The 16,172-nt window shown below is 39.7% G+C and overlaps 1 protein-coding gene across 1 annotated transcript in view; it reads left to right on the top strand.

The window, feature by feature from the left end:
• LOC141429755 (uncharacterized) overlaps window positions 1-16,172 on the top strand; it is a 31,911-nt gene that overhangs the window by 7,123 nt on the left and 8,616 nt on the right. The window contains 19 exon segments of the mRNA XM_074090255.1: window positions 2,050-2,222; window positions 3,401-3,522; window positions 3,624-3,658; window positions 4,314-4,499; window positions 5,350-5,455; window positions 5,876-5,968; window positions 6,281-6,421; window positions 7,883-7,999; window positions 9,623-9,789; window positions 10,550-10,713; window positions 11,340-11,477; window positions 12,049-12,224; window positions 12,805-12,926; window positions 13,398-13,521; window positions 13,605-13,673; window positions 13,818-13,962; window positions 14,642-14,819; window positions 15,389-15,501; window positions 16,046-16,154. Coding sequence (XP_073946356.1) covers window positions 2,050-2,222; window positions 3,401-3,522; window positions 3,624-3,658; window positions 4,314-4,499; window positions 5,350-5,455; window positions 5,876-5,968; window positions 6,281-6,421; window positions 7,883-7,999; window positions 9,623-9,789; window positions 10,550-10,713; window positions 11,340-11,477; window positions 12,049-12,224; window positions 12,805-12,926; window positions 13,398-13,521; window positions 13,605-13,673; window positions 13,818-13,962; window positions 14,642-14,819; window positions 15,389-15,501; window positions 16,046-16,154 — 2,478 coding nt within the window.

The following is a 16,172-nucleotide window of genomic DNA, read 5'->3' as shown; positions in this document are numbered from 1 at the left end:
CATTTGAGATAGAAACATTTTTTTTTTTTTTGGGAAATTGAAAGTGAATCTAGGCATGAGCTTATACCGTTAGAATAGTCACGAACTGGAGAAGATATGTGATATTGGAAGAACTGAGGGGTTTCTAATTTTAACCGACTTCAAAAACGGAGGAGGTTCTATGTTCCAATGCTTGTATTTTTTTTTATGTATGTTCACCGATTACTCAGTCAATTGTGGACCGATTTTCAAAATTCTTTTTTTATTTAAAAGGGTACTCTTCTGAGGTGGTCCCATTTCATCAAATCATGATCTGATGATGGGATCCTGGGAAATCGAGGGCAAACCTCAAATTTTATAGGCACACCTGTGGCGATTTTGGCATTTTTAGCATTAAGATAAGCATTTACATTCAGAAAGTATCATTTGGTAAACTGGACCTGATGCAGAAGATCGTAGATGACCAATGGAACTCGTCAAAGCTAAGTAATGCTCGCTCGTCATGAGACAAATCATATGGCACACGATCTGCTAGACACCCTGTATAACGGCTTTTGGAGTCGGCCAAAGTGGCAATCGGAGTCTGAGAGATGGAGTCTGTGGCGACGAAATGTGAATAGTTCATATGAATATGACCACTTATTAGTATTTTGCTATACTACGTAAACTTTTATTTAAGGAACAAAACAATCTCATTAATATTTAACCCTAGAAGTTGGTCAGGATATATGAATATTTCTTACTCTATAATATTCAGAAAAACTATTGAATAGATTTTGATTACCGATATGTATGCACAACGCACTAGATTTCGCGATTTGAACATTCATTCTGTTTAACGCACTGTATAGGTAGAGTCATTCACCATGACGCGTGCCGTGGTTCTTATTACAATATCATTAATGGCTAATTTTGACTAAATCACGCGTCTTCGTGGATGGCACTAGGTATATTGTACTAAGCGGTCTTGCTTATAAAAGTCTTTGGACATATTGTTGACATAAACGGTCTTTTCTATCTATAAATTTATGTCTATGATTTTGATCGAATTTGGCTTTGCTGTACCTAAAAAAGTAGCAGCGTGGAGGCAATATTTTTGTTAGGCTAGAAGCGTGAGTTAGGTAGGTATGTCGGATGCAACACCTCGTTGATATATGTATACATACACACAAGCTTTGCCATACTTGATATCGTCATCATCACTGATGTCACGTAAACAATGTACACTAAAAGATTGAGTTGTTGTGATTATTTATACCCAGGATTATCATTTTTTTAATCTAATATTTTATTGAGGCTTAAGTACACCAAATATGACTATGTCATTCTCATAGGCAACCACAGACACTTGTTATACTATCCCTCGCACAGAAACAGTCTCATGCAAAGGCGTGTCTAATGAAGGTCTGAAAGTGGAGGATTAACACTTAAGATAGATTATTTTGTTTTGGAAAATTGCATAGTTCGCACGGCAACAGCAGGGAATAAAAAATATATATAATTACGAGCTCGACATACAAGAATAGTAGAAAGGAAGAGATGCTTCTGGAGGGGCTCGCCGGCCGGGGTTATGTGCCCTCACTTTGGCTCTCCTGCCCTCATGCCCTAATCTAAACGTAGAGCGGTACCGAGGGCGGTACCTTTCCGGGTTGAACGAGCAGGTAGTTGGCTTAGGCTCGCCTATTGCAGGACGCCTCTGTCTTTGCGAGCCCATGAATGGGCCCGCTAGATCGGATCACCCGCAACCGAAGTCACGGGTTCAGCCTTTGCACACCGTCCCCCCCAGTTGTATTTATAATCAGCGGCACCAAATTTAGCCCACGCTACGTACAAAATTACCTGTTATTGCATATATTTGAGGGCCACATTTTTTGCCGCTCAGTATAGTTAACCATAATCTTAATTAACCACTGTTGCCCAGGGTGCAGACGTTACCTTACCCCACCCCATGAGGCCTAACGCCTCGGATACAAGGGAGTTGCAACGCCCGCGCACTCGGGGAGGTTTCCCATTTGACCAAATGTATATCGTGCTAATTAAACTTCTGGTAACTCGATGCTTTCTTTCCAGATTGACTGACCTAAGCAGCCTGAACCGGCGACGGCGGCGCGACTCCAGAAAGAAGGCCGGGCCTCGGAGCACCCGCAAAATGCCGAAGGCACCCCTCATTGAGGAAGAGACGCTTGGGCCTGGGACGTCTGATGCCGCGTCGGACGTTGAAAGCGACGTTGGCGAGGTAGAAGGTAAGTACTACACGCAACGTTAAAAAATGTCTTGAGCAGTGCATGTTAAGTGACCTGGCTGGATACCAGTGGCTACTCAGAAGTTTGTATAATACCGTCTCCCTCACCTTCGTATTAAGTAAATACTATTAGCATGAGCGTGACGGGCACGATACGAAGTTCTAATTTCGAACTTTGGAGTATTATAAGGCCAGAATATTACTGAATATTTCTCCCGTCAGAGTGCAGCACTAGCACAAAACCGTAAACAGTTTTTTGAGTATCTTAAATGCCATAACATCATATAATTTCAATTAAATTATTGGAAATATAGCTCTATCGCTAGTATCGATGTAAAATATAATGTTATTTTGTTACTATGAGCGGCAAAAAATCTGGCCCTCAAATGTATAGGTAATTTTGTATGTAGAGTGAGCCAAATTTTGTGATGAGCCAGATTTTGTGATGATTTCTATAGGTACTAATACTCTGGTCATGATCTGTCATGGCGACAAAATATAAAGAGAACTAACGTTGTCATGGAGGTTTGCGCTAGTGCCGTCCCTGCGCGGACACACACAAACATCACGCCTGTATTCCCAAATAGGGTAGGCAGAGCACACGAAACGTTACCGCTTCGGAGCCACTTTTATCAATTTAGGTTTTACGTTTGACAAAAACGGTACAATAGTGACAGGTAGCTAGCCTGTTGCCTACGGTATACCTTAACCTATATCCTCAGTCGCCTCTTACGACATCCACGGAAGAAATGGAGAGGTGTAATTCTAACCCGACACCACACGGGTCTGCGCGGAGCTTTGCCTAATATGCCTTATTATTACCTAATGCGCTCCGAATTGCATCACGCAATCAACCATCCATTTCTACAGCCATCTTAAACCAGTTGACAGAATACACACTAGTCGTTGCCCGCAACTTCGTCTGCCTTCCGGGATAAAAGTAGGCTATGTTCAACTAGAATTTGTAGCTGCCATAGTGGAAGAAGTTTTGACCATGGTTGATGTGGATGCAGTAGTTAATATTGTCAGGCATGGCTCACTCCTCGTTTTAGGTATGAAACTACAAGTAGGACCCGGCGGCGTCTGAACGGACTTATCCGGGAAAGGGCACGGCACAAATTCTGTAAGTGAGCATAACTGTCAAACATACCAAATTATGTTTTTTTTTTCAAATTTCAGAGCTGCCTGCAGTGTCAATACAAGATTTAAACGGCGATGGCATCAACCACCTCGCTAAAGAGGACTTACTCGCCCAAAGCGATACCTCTAGTTCACAAAACGAGAAAGCGAATGGTTCTGAGGTATGATGCCGAATGCTATTTATACCTACAATGTTTTTTAGGTCTAAACTGGGTTTTACAGTAATATTTAGTGAGCTTATAACTGGGTCTTTTGTTCACAGGAGGATAAAAAAGAAGAAAGCGACGAGGAAGACAAGTAAGTATCACATTTTGTTTTAATTTCACACTTCGTCGAGTGATTTTATTAAGATATCTTTTTTTTATTGTATATTTGGTGCCAAAACCCTTTTAGAAAACTAAATATTTGCTAGAACCCTAAAATAGTCAAAAGTTTAGGTACATTCATTTTCATTTAATGGAAGGTTGTGCAGTTACCTACATTAATATCGGATACGTCCTACCGGCCCTGGAAATAAAGCCGTATCACATATTCATGCACTTTTGTTGTATCAAATATTGGTGCTAATGACGTACTCTGCGAACTCACAGTACCCCTTAAGAGCGTTTATTCCTGCTGAGCAGGCAACGTTGCATTTTTGTTAGTTTTTCTCGATTATTCCATAAAAATTGAATGAAAATTAATAATGTTGTCTGATAGAACACTTCTTAATATATAAGTTAATGTGTCTACTCCAATAATTATTCGTTATAGACTTTTATTTCTTTTAAAAACCGGGTCATAAACATTAATTCATTTTTAAGGAATATAGCTCAGCAGGAATAAACGCTCTTAAGTATTTATTTTGATCATGGCCTGCACTTCTACGGAGCCCCTGCCTGGAAAAGCTTAAGCTTAGAGGTCCGCGGTACACATTTTGAGAATATTACAATTTATGTTCCTAACATTCCAGCGTCAAATCAATTCGGCGTAAGACCAACGCCATATCGTCGGACTCTGAGGTGGGTTCGTCCCGTCGGAAAGAAGAGAAGGTCAGTGACTTCGAGGATTCGGAGGCGGACAGCGAGCCCCGGAGGAAGACCAAGCGGAAGAAGAAAGGCAGCGACAGTGATGCTTCGCTCTCCTCTAATGACGGGAGGTAAGGAACTTCACTGGGAGCGCTAAAGTTTGCATACTTTTCGCTAGTCATACTGTAATGTTTGTCCGAATCATCGTTTGTCATACTTTTTTCTCCACTGAAACCTTAAATTTATATTATATTTGTGCCATCTACGGAGACGCGTGATTTCGACAAAATTAGACATTAATGACATTATAAATTATAATAAGAACCACGGCACGCGTCATCGTGAATGACTCTATCTATATAACTTAAAAATAGACATGGTCCAAATTACTAAAATATTAGACTTTCCGTGTCAGTACTGTATACTATCATATTGTAAGAAGGGACGTAGTTAAGTTTTAACTTCTTCAGCGCTGTATATTTCTGATAAGCTTCTAAATTTTAGTTTTCCCTACCTCAAAAGGAAATAAAGGAGCTGTTATGACAGCTTTGTTTACTATTCGTCTATCAAATAAATAAATGAATTTATTATTATTATCTTTATTTATTTATTTTATTCTTAGTACCTATTAGGTTTTATTTTTTATTTATTATTATTATTATTATTAAAATTCTTTTTCTCAGTAAGCTGACCTACTGACAGACTAGAGCTACTTGACCTGGCTTGTGTAAAATTTGTATCATTATACGTTGCATAATAGCAAGGGTGGCTAAACTCAGGCCCGCGGGCCACGAAATGACAAAGCATTAGAATTTGCCCGCCAGCCTTTCTTCTTTGTGTATAATTTTAGTAGTTTGTACCTCTAAAAGTAGAAGCATGGTGCCGCCTCAACCTTAAAAAAATTTGCCCATCTATAAAATCTATTGGCCGGCCTTCAGCCTTGCATTATAGTCTTCTAATGATGCGCTTCTTGTTTCACAGCAAAAAGAAGCGTCGTCGTATAAAACAAGTGAACGAGAGCGACGCTTCCGGCTCCGACTCTGAAAACGAAGGCAAGAACAAACACGGCAGAAAGAATATCCGCAAGGTAAGTCTTTGATGCTTTAAGCAAACCCGGGTCATTGAGTCAAGAATTGTTAACATTCAGTTTTGTGAAAGTTGCGTGTACCAACGTGTACCTATTAAGACCAACTTTTGACCGCCTTTTAATCTTTTCCTTATGGTATTTCTCCTACTAGTGAAAGTTATCAGTCAGCTCATCATATTTTATTCGAGACTGTTTGTCCATGGAAAAGCAAAAGAGTTTGGCGTCATTCCGAGTTCCTGTCTACATTGCCGGACCTGGGGTAGAGCAAGAGGAGGTCGCTCCAGGCGCCAGCAAGAGACGCCATTTTCCAGTTTCCAGTGCCATATAAAATCAAGATGGCGCCTTTTTGAGAGGCGCGAAAGCGGTTGTAATTGTATCCAATGATCTAAAATTTAATGCTGCTGAACAATTTTTAAACAGGTGATGAGCAAGGATCAGTTAGAAGAAGCAACAAAGAAAGCCGCTCGCCAGGAGAAAGAGAGGATCGCTCGAATTGCTGAAAGACAAAAACTGGTGAGTCATTTAAAAAGTAGTATTAATAAACTTTTTATACAAAAGGGAAATACAATAGGTTATAAACAGGAAAGTACAAATAATTACTAGTTTGGTCAAAAAACATTAGGACACACGCTGAATTAATCAAAAGTTCTCATTTTATGTTCCTTCGTTATACTGCACTTATTTTATGAACCTATACCTAACTGTTATATCGCAACTTTGGAGATAGCACAGTTTTGATGCAGAGAAGCGACAAGTAATTGGCAACGAATATTACCAGACTCCTTGTATAGCATCATATTTTTAAACCATTATATTTCTATATAGTACAACAACTTGGAGTTCGACGAGTCCGGGAAGCCAGACGAGGTGGTTTTGGACAAAGTAGTTCTGGATTTCGACCCTGACACTAAGGAGCCGCTCATAGAAGTGGACCGTGGTCTAGTCAAGAAACTCAAGCCGCATCAGGTTAGTACCGGACACTGCCCATACAAGTAAACGGCAGATTTCTTATAAGCCAGCAAGGCATCGGTGACTTTCACGGTGCTATGAATATGAATATCCATGGGCGGCGGAGATTGTTAATGCTTATTATGAGGTGATCCGCAAGCTCGTCTGTCTATTATGCTATAGAAAAATTAAGTAAAACAATTACTTTGCTCATTTTTCAGCCCGCATTTGCTTTGCGGGTGAGCAAAGTAATTGTTTTGGTTCGTTGATATGGACCTCCGCAAAGTAACGCCTGATTCAATAAATTAGCTATAGAACAAAGTTTAATACATTTTCAGCTGTCAAATTAGTTCGCCTAATTCTGGACTCGATTTTAGCAACTGCGATTTTCTTATGAAAAAAAAAATGAAAATGAAAAATATTTATTTGCTAATTTAAAGTACATTACGTAAGAATTTACATAGCTAATTAACCTAAAGGTAGGAACTAGAGTTTAACAGCGGTTCTCACACTAGGTCGGGCCTGTATCGTGAGAACCCAGTAATTTGGCATTGAAAAAATTAAACTGTAAGATTTCGCTTTTACAGAGCAGAGATGGCAAGCATGCATAAAAACACTAAAAGACTAGTACAAGCTATACTTTTTTTTTTAGTTATTTTACGCGATGCGAGCATGCGTCTGTCTGTTGAAGCTAAATTCCAACTCTTATTTCAAGCTTATGATTATTATTATTTAGACACGTAATATTTCTTGTCAGTCAAAATGAACGCCGAAATGAATGAATGACGCGCGTCAAAGCGCGGGCGCGGGGGGAGTGGGGGCCCTTGAGCCATAACGGGCTATATTTTCATATTTTTTTGTTTAATTGACAGAAGAAAACATACGATTCCAATATTTTATAATCAAACATAGCAATACAGGAGGCATTTAGCGGGCACGTCAGTTGGTAACGTTTACAAAAAATACATTTTATACTAAGTATGTTATTAAATTACCTAGTATTTTAACCCGTTATGTCGAAATAATGTAAAATATCAATATTAAACCAATCTTAATTTGCCTGCCAAAAATTTTGAAAAATATTAATGATATATTCCCACTATGTGCCTAGGTAATGTATAAAATATTTAGGTATGTAATATTATTCAATATTACTTGTTTTATTTAAAATAAATTAGCTTTGGTACAGTACCTATTAATAAGTATGGAGTAAAAATACCAAGTATAATAAATACTTTCTTCTGACAACTCGAAAATTAATTGTTTTTTTTTTTTGTAAACGGTACCAACTGACGTGCCCGCAAAATGCCTCCTCTAGTGCTATATTTGTTTATGATAACCTAACTGACTGACTAATTAGACTTGTTTGGAAACTATTCTATTGCGGTGTCTTGAAAGGCAGCGCAAATTATAGGCAATGTCTATTCAAAATTCCACACACACACTGCCAGATTTCGTTAATTCTATATTACTTTACAGGCGAACGGCATAAAGTTTATGTGGAACGCATGCTTCGAGAGCGTGAAACGCATAAAGAAGGACCGCGGCTCCGGCTGCATTCTCGCGCATTGCATGGGTCTCGGGAAAACATTGCAGGTTTGTTTTATTTAAAACTTTTCTTGTTTTATTTTATTACAGAATGGTATAATTTTTTTTTTTTTTTTATACGACTGGATGGCAACGAGCAAGTGGGTCTCCTGATGGTTAAGAGATCACCACGCCATAAACATCTGCAAACCAGGGGAATTGCAGATGCGTTGCCACCTAGAGGCCTAAGATGGGATACCTCAAGCTGCCAGTAATTTCACCGGCTGTCTTACTCTCCACGCCGAAACACAACAGTGCAAGACTGCTGCTTCACGGCAGGATTAGCGAGCAAGATGGTGGTAGCAATAATAAACGCTGGTATGGGAAGCAATAAGTCGTTTAAAAAAAATCGGCGATTACTGGCAGTTTTTTTTTGGATATTTTGGTAGCCGTATTGTCTAAAGGTGCGACCACATGCTAGTCGCTCGACGCTCGTTTCCAGCGATAAATCTGGTTACGTGTTCCTATTTTGAATTTCCCGCGACTCAATAAAGCAGCGTCAAGTCGCCGCGTCGAATAGCAGCGTCAAGATGGCTGCTTGCAGGAACAATCTTGGTCGTGGAAGCTGATTTCTTAACCTCCTTTAGTGGCAGTCGTGGGCGATGGATGAAATTTTTAAAAGTGGCTGACTTTTTTTATCGGCATGAATAAGCTTATTCGTCAATGGAAAAAATATAGTACCAATTAATTATAAAAAATAAAATAGTTTTTATTCCCGCCAAAATGAACTACTACGCCTTGTTATCGTGAAACTCTTGCTAACAGATGCACATCAAAGTGTATTATAGAAACTGAAGAGTAAATGTTTTAAGAGTAAAGAACTGTTTAATATCTCTAGCATCTCTGTTTTTATAATTGTTCATTTGAAGTTTTCGTTGCATTCTCTAAATAGTCTAAATTACCCTAAATTAACAAATAACGTAATCATAAAAAAACAAACATTTTTAATAAAAGTTTTTTTTGCTGACTGTACTTTTTGTTGACTGTACATGCATTGTCACCCAAACTACATTTGTATACCAAATTCCAAGTCGATGCTATTAACCGTTGAAGAGTTACGTCTTGCGGAGACGATCCTGACTGGACTACCAGTGTCACTACTAGATTATTGTATTGTCACGCGATTTACATAAGTATTTCAAATTTTAAGTCAATCTGACTACTGAAAGTTGGTCATAGCTTGCAAGATTTGATTACAGACGGACAACGGGTCAGGTGAAACTAAATAAAAGCTTGTAAAAAGAAGGTCCTGCGTTAGGACTTTGCATATTCAAATATTTGAAAAATTCGAAAACCAAAAATGAAATTAGAGAGTTAGAAGTATAAAATGGAAAGTTGTCCAGTCGTCTAAAAACTTGGGATTGTAACAGGTGTCTTCAAATTAGTATGACTGGACGCCACTGTAGTGGTTTTAACTGGTACAGTTTGAACATCAATCAATGTATGTAAAAAATATATTAACCACTATTTGAAAAATGGACTGTACATTACAGTCAATTACTGATTTTTAAATATTTTGACTTATGCCACTTTTGCATTCACCCAACGAAGTAGAGATTGCTCCTGGGAAATATTCTATGGTGATAGCCCTCCCTGTATCAGATGTTGTATGACACAGACGTTTCTTCACAGGTGGTATCTCTGACCCATACTCTGCTGACGCATGGGTCGCTGACGGGCGTGCGGCGAGTGCTGGTGGTGTGCCCGTTGTCCACGGTGCTCAATTGGGTGAATGAGTTCACTATGTGGCTCAAACATGCCGTCACCGACTACGAAGTGGATGTGTTCGAGCTGTCAAGGTTTGTGGTGCAACTGTGGACATGACAGGAGTATGATTTGACGACCGGGTAGCCAGTAGTTCTACCTGACTACGAAGCTTGAGCTCCCGGGTTCGATCACAGATCGGGGCAGATATTTGTATGAAAAATACGAATTGTTCTTGGATTGTTGTTGTTAGGTGTTCAATCCCACTAATATTATAAATGCGAAAGTTTGTAAGTCTGTTTGTTTGTTTGTTACCTCTTCACGTCTAAACCGCTGAACCGGTTTAGATGAAATTCGGTATACAGATAGTTTTAGTCACGGGGAAGGATATAATAGGCTGGTTTTTATCCCGGAAAATTGCATAGTTCCCGCGGGATAGCGATAAACGACTTCTACGTGAATGGAGTCGCGGCTAAAAGCTAGTTATTATATCAGAGGAGTGTGGAACTACGCTTTGCAAGTAAAAAGTGGTGCTGACAAGTGGGAAACCGCCTTTAATGTGAAATATGGTCTGGCTAATCTATCACTTTTTCATAGCGCCACTGACGCTTCCAAATCCCTTAAGGTTAAGGGGGTAATGAATGCGAAGCGGTGTTGCGGACTCTGTCTGTCCATAGGCGCGGAGCTATGTATGTACATAGCGGAGCGGAGTGAGCAAGTACGCATCGGGGTTGCGGACTGATTTTCCATTCGCGGAGCTTCCCCGCTCGCGTTCGTTTTACCGCACCGCTTCCCCGCTCTCTCTGCCTCGTTCCGCTTGAGTGGACAGGCAGCCTAAAAGTAGTTCTGTTGCAGGCACAAGCAGAACTCTGAGCGCTCGTGGCAGCTCCAGCAGTGGGTGGAATGCGGCGGCGTGTGCGTGCTCGGCTACGAGATGTTCCGCAACCTGTCCGCCGACAACAACAAGAAATTCAAGAAGAAGATGCTCAAGACGTTCCAGGAGGCACTGGTTGACCCAGGTACACATATAGTGCATAATGACGGCCGGATAGTCAAGTGGTTAGAAATTAGAAAACCTGACTACGAAGCTTGAGGTCCCGGGTTCGATTCCCGGTCGGAGCAGATATTTGTATGAATAATAGGAATGTTTGCTTTTGGTCTTAGACGTTTAATATGTATTTAATTATTCATTTATATATAAGTGTGTATATCCATTGTCTAGTACATGTATAGTACACGCTTTGTTTAGTTTGGGACTAGATCAAAATTTGTGTCATTTGTCACATCATATTTATTATTTTTTTGTTTAATGTACTTTCATCGGGAAGACTGATCTCAATCAGAATACTAATTATTAATATTAACTGATTCCTAGCTTTAGCTAAAATGCAAAAATATTGTGTAAGGCTGTTTGTTTCTTAATAATAATAAAAAATACAACGACACCCGAAGTATGAATCAATTGTTGTATTAAATGAAACGCCCGAATCTATTTGCAAAGTGGGTGTTTGGAAAGGTTGAGGTAGCTTTATGTATATGACCTTTTATTTAAAAGAGACCTATGTAAGTACAAGCGAATAAAATAAAAATAAATTATACTCAGCTAGATGTATTTCTTTTATATTCATTGGTTTTCTACTTACAGGTCCGGATCTCGTGGTGTGCGACGAGGGCCATCTCCTAAAGAATGAGAAGACGAGTCTCTCTCAGTCCATGAACCGCGTGCGCACGCTGCGGCGTATCGTGCTCACTGGCACGCCACTGCAGAATAACCTCAAAGAGTGTACGTAACATATCAAATCTTATGAGTCAGTTTTCACGCCCGCCCATACTGAGTCTATAAAAAAACGTCACAAAACTGTAATTTTTTTATAGTTTGGGTCATTTCTTTAAGAGCGTTTATACCTGCTGAGCTGGCAACGTTGCATTTTTGTTATTTATATTCAATAAAAAATTAATGAAAATTAAAAATGTGGTCTGATAGAACTCTTCTTAATATATAAGTTAATAATTATTCGTGATAGACTTTTGTATTCTTTAAAAACTAATTAATGTTTAATAATGTTTATTTATTTATTACGGAATAGTCGAGAAAACTAACAATAATGCAATGTTGCCAGAGGTATAAATTGCTCAGCAGGTATAAACGTTCTTAAGCTATCGGAATCGATTATGCTCTTGGTTCTGAGTAAAAAAAACTTATTAGTAGTATTAAGTAAACTTAAACTATATTCTTCCCAAAATTGAAAAAAAGTTAGGGTTCTTGTTTTTGTGAAAATGCTCATTTACCTTTTTATACTGCCTTTGGAATATGGAACGTGTTCAGGAGTTCATCATTATATTTTGCCTTATAGATTACTGCATGGTACAATTCGTGAAGCCGAACCTTCTGGGGAAATACAACGAATACCTCAATCGTTTCGTGAACCCCATCACCAACGGGCAGTATACCGACTCCACGGAGAGAGACATCAGTATCATGAAGCGGCGCTCACATGTGCTGCATACCATGCTGGATGGAGCTGTACAGGTGAGAATACGGAATTGTTCGTCACTAGCGTTTACCCGCCATATCGGATTTTGGACTTAAAAAATTCAAGCAAAAAATTTGAAGTATTATTTTGATCAAACAATGGCTAAGATTAACGACCTAATTTGGTTCTGGCACTTCGCCGGCCGCTCCCGCGGCACGCTCGCTTCGCTCGCTCATACTATACTAACCACTCCTCGCTTCGCTCGTCGTACCTGTATTATTTTTGATTACAGATAAAAGTATTTTACGATGTGCCCGGTATAGAGATAGGAATATCGACGAATGTGTCGCTCTATCGATCTGCCGTATTGTTTCTCAGGCACATCGTGTAATGCCTGGCCAACTTTTAGGCATATCATAAAATGGCGCCATTTCATCATATGCCTAGGCATTTCGCGATCTGGCGGATTCTACGATCGGCCGCCGATAGATAAAAATAGTATTGACTTGTGTTGGATAATAAATTTATATCGAATTATAAGTGCCACTTATTGTGTCTTACGTTTATATGAGTTTAGTAAAGAGCTCATTTTTTTCTCGAAACAGTTTTATTTGATAATTTATGCCCTTTTTTTAGAGGAGAGATTACGGTGTGTTAGCACCTTTCCTGCCTCCGAAGCACGAGTTCGTCTTGTTCATCACACTCACTGAAATACAGATCAAACTCTACCAGCACTATTTAGACAACTATTCGAGAAGGTAAGCATTTGCGTCTTTAAAGAGGACTGAAAGTGAAAGAACTTTTTTGGCAGTTGGGTTAAAACATGTTTTTCACTTCTCATGCTCGTAAACTTCGTATTTATGCTGGATCTAGGCGAGAATGAATTTTATGCTCTAGTGCATAAAGTAAAACCTTCGGCCAGAACAAGGTAATCAGGTGCCAACATCCATAAACAAAGAAGTTTCTACATATATTTTTTTAATAATTTTAAATTTATATAAAACTAAAAATCAATCAAACAATCAAAATAAATCAATAAAACTCAAAATTTAAATAGTAAGTGAACTAGTTGTTTCCACTGTTGCTATTTAATTTCCTCGCAATCGAAGTGAAAAGCGAGCTCAATACTCTAGCATTAAACCCATTTTCCCCTCGACGTGTCTATCCACCCTCGCCGTACCGGCTCGGGTAAAATGGCTCTTGTTGTACAATCTAGTATTTTTTTCTAGGCCTCTCCCGGGCAAGTCTTCGGGTTTCCTTTTCCCGGACTTTCAGTCGCTGCAGCGGATATGGACGCACCCGCTCGTGCTCAAGTACAACTCGGAACGATACGAGATCATGCAGCAAAAGAAGGTGAACACAACTGTCATTGGTCCGTGATGATTATATACCAATCCCTGTGACAATTAGTCTTACTTTGTTAAATATTCTTTCAGCGTGACAAAGAAGAGGAGGATTCAGAGGGCTCCATAGCTGACTTCATTGATGACGACTCCACGCCCGAGGTAAGCCAGTTGTTAGGGTTCCGTGCCCAAAGGGTAAAAAGAGGAAATAGTTTCCTTTTTCACTAGCATCAAAAATCGATATCGAACGTCTATAGTGAAATCGCTCATACACAGTGCAGTTTAATGTACGGGAGGTTTTAACAGGAATCATCGACTGAAGAATCCACGGACGACTTGTCTGACGTCAGTGACGACAGCCGGAAGAAGAGCAAAAAAAAGAAGTCCGCTAAGAAGGGCAAAGGCAAAGACTCTAAAGCGACGGGCCGCCGCGGCACGCGAGCTAACCCGAGTAAGTGAGAGAAACAAAGTAGATGTCTCCATTTATCATGCCTTGGATTAGATGGCTTAGAAATTCGTTGTCCGTTTTCAAATCTAGGGTGTATGGGCATGTATAGTAAGCAGCATAAGTTGATGTTTACGGTGCTCGAAACGTTCTACACACGACTCTTCTGCCTAAGTAATAAGAGAGTGTTTAGATTGTTTTGTGCTCATCTACTTCTGCTGCTGACTGTACTAGGGACGACTGCTCCGTCTTCATTTATTGTACGCCCGAAACGGTTAGCAGTTGATACTATATATATATACTAAATGTTGCCTCTTTACACTCCTCACAGTTTATGCAATAAATATTATTTCTACTTCTATTTACTATATATTTGCGATTCTGCTCAACGTAGGTAAGTCTATTTTGTTTTTATATTTTGTGGAAACGTCAAGGGAAAAATGCACATTTTATGTTAAACATTAACAAAATAGGTACACTCTGAATGGGAAATGGACTTGTTTTCAAATCTAGTATAATTGGAGTCCGAAAACAAAGGGGACTGTTTAAATACGGCAACAATTTTGTATGAGAAGTTTTAGTTAACTCTCTGGTTTCTTCGTCTTTTGTTAAAGTAAAACCTACTTACAAAACTAAATTATTCAAAGATGATTCAAAAAACGTCGAATGCAACGTTATTTTCCAGTTGAAATGGCAGAAGAAGACAAACCCAACTCGGACATAGAGGAAGTGAAATACGAGAACCCTACGGAGTGGTGGATGAAACTGGTCACCGACGAGGAGCTCGAGCACATCCGGCATTCGCACAAACTGCTGCTACTGTTCGACATTTTGCGGCAGTGCGAGGCGATAGGGGATAAATTGTAAGTTACAGAGGCCCTCAGTAGGGGGGGATAATTTTGTAAAAAACATTAGATAGTCTTAATCCTAAAAGTTACATGTTTCCGGCAAAAGCAAATGTTAAAGTGACAGATAAAGGGAAACTACTCTCTGAACACGATTCTCACCGATTGCCTTAACATCGTGAGTCCTGACTTTTTTTTATCATACATAGTTCTACAGACCGAGCTGAGAATTCTAAGTTTTGTGATTTTGGAAGTTACATTTAAAGTTCTTATTTCATTGAAAAATTTGAACTCCACCACATTCGGCACTTATACTTGCAGTTGATTTGTACTTTGTGAAGTATACGGGTACTTACGAGGTTAATATTTTATATGCGGCAGCGATGACAAGTATTGCAAAGGTAGTATGTACTAACTGGCAGTGTTGCATTCGAAGACATACCAAACTGACACTTCTCTCACTGCGGGTTGCTTGACAAAAATCTTCACTCCATACAACTAATCATCCCAAACAATGTTACCCCCGGCACGCGCCGGCCACGTGGGGAAGAGTGAAATAGATTCTTATGATGCTGTCTTTGTTCTAGGCTCGTGTTCTCTCAGTCACTATACTCTCTGGACTTGATAGAGCATTTTCTGGGAAAAGTGGACGAGGCGACACAGGAGGGACGCATAGATGAGAAACTGGCTGGACACGTCGGTAAGTTATTTGTATCCACACACACGAATACAGACCCAACATATACATACCTATTTGACTCTGCTACAGCTTGTCAAATTCGTTTGTGACAATTCCAATGTCTGTGGGGGACAGGGGACGTATAGGTTACAGCTCATTAGAGCTACCCGGCGCTCGACCAGCATCGCCTCGACTTTCAGCGTCCACTCGTTGTCTCGACAGGTTTTAATCGGATCGGTAGGCCAAACAAATTGGATATAATTCCGATAGCTCTGATTATGACAGTTCAAAAAACGATAATATACTGAGCGGCAAAAAATCTGGCCCTCAACAATGAGTAATTTTGTATTTAGAGTGGGCCAAATTTTGTGCCGCTGAGTATTTATGGAATAGCTATAGCATAACAGTAATAAGATTTATTTTCCGATCAGCTAGATACAGGCCCCTTTTAGTTGCATCCAACTTCGAGCTAGATAATTTGAATAGTAATAATAATAATTTTGGTCAATTTTTGGTTCATACAAACCATAGTCGATGTCTTGTCCACGTCAGCTTCTGTCCACAGGGTCGTGGGCGCCCGGCGTCGATTACTTCCGGCTGGACGGCTCCACGTCCTGCGAGAACCGCTCGATCTGGTGCAAGAACTTTAACCGCGAAGACAACCCTAGAGCCAGGTAACAACACTCTTGATT

The sequence above is a fragment of the Choristoneura fumiferana genome, chromosome 7, assembly GCF_025370935.1.
Source record: "Choristoneura fumiferana chromosome 7, NRCan_CFum_1, whole genome shotgun sequence".
Lineage (NCBI taxonomy): Eukaryota > Metazoa > Arthropoda > Insecta > Lepidoptera > Tortricidae > Choristoneura > Choristoneura fumiferana.
The sequence above is the reverse complement of the archived record's forward strand: the minus strand, read 5'-3'. Positions and strand labels throughout refer to the sequence as shown.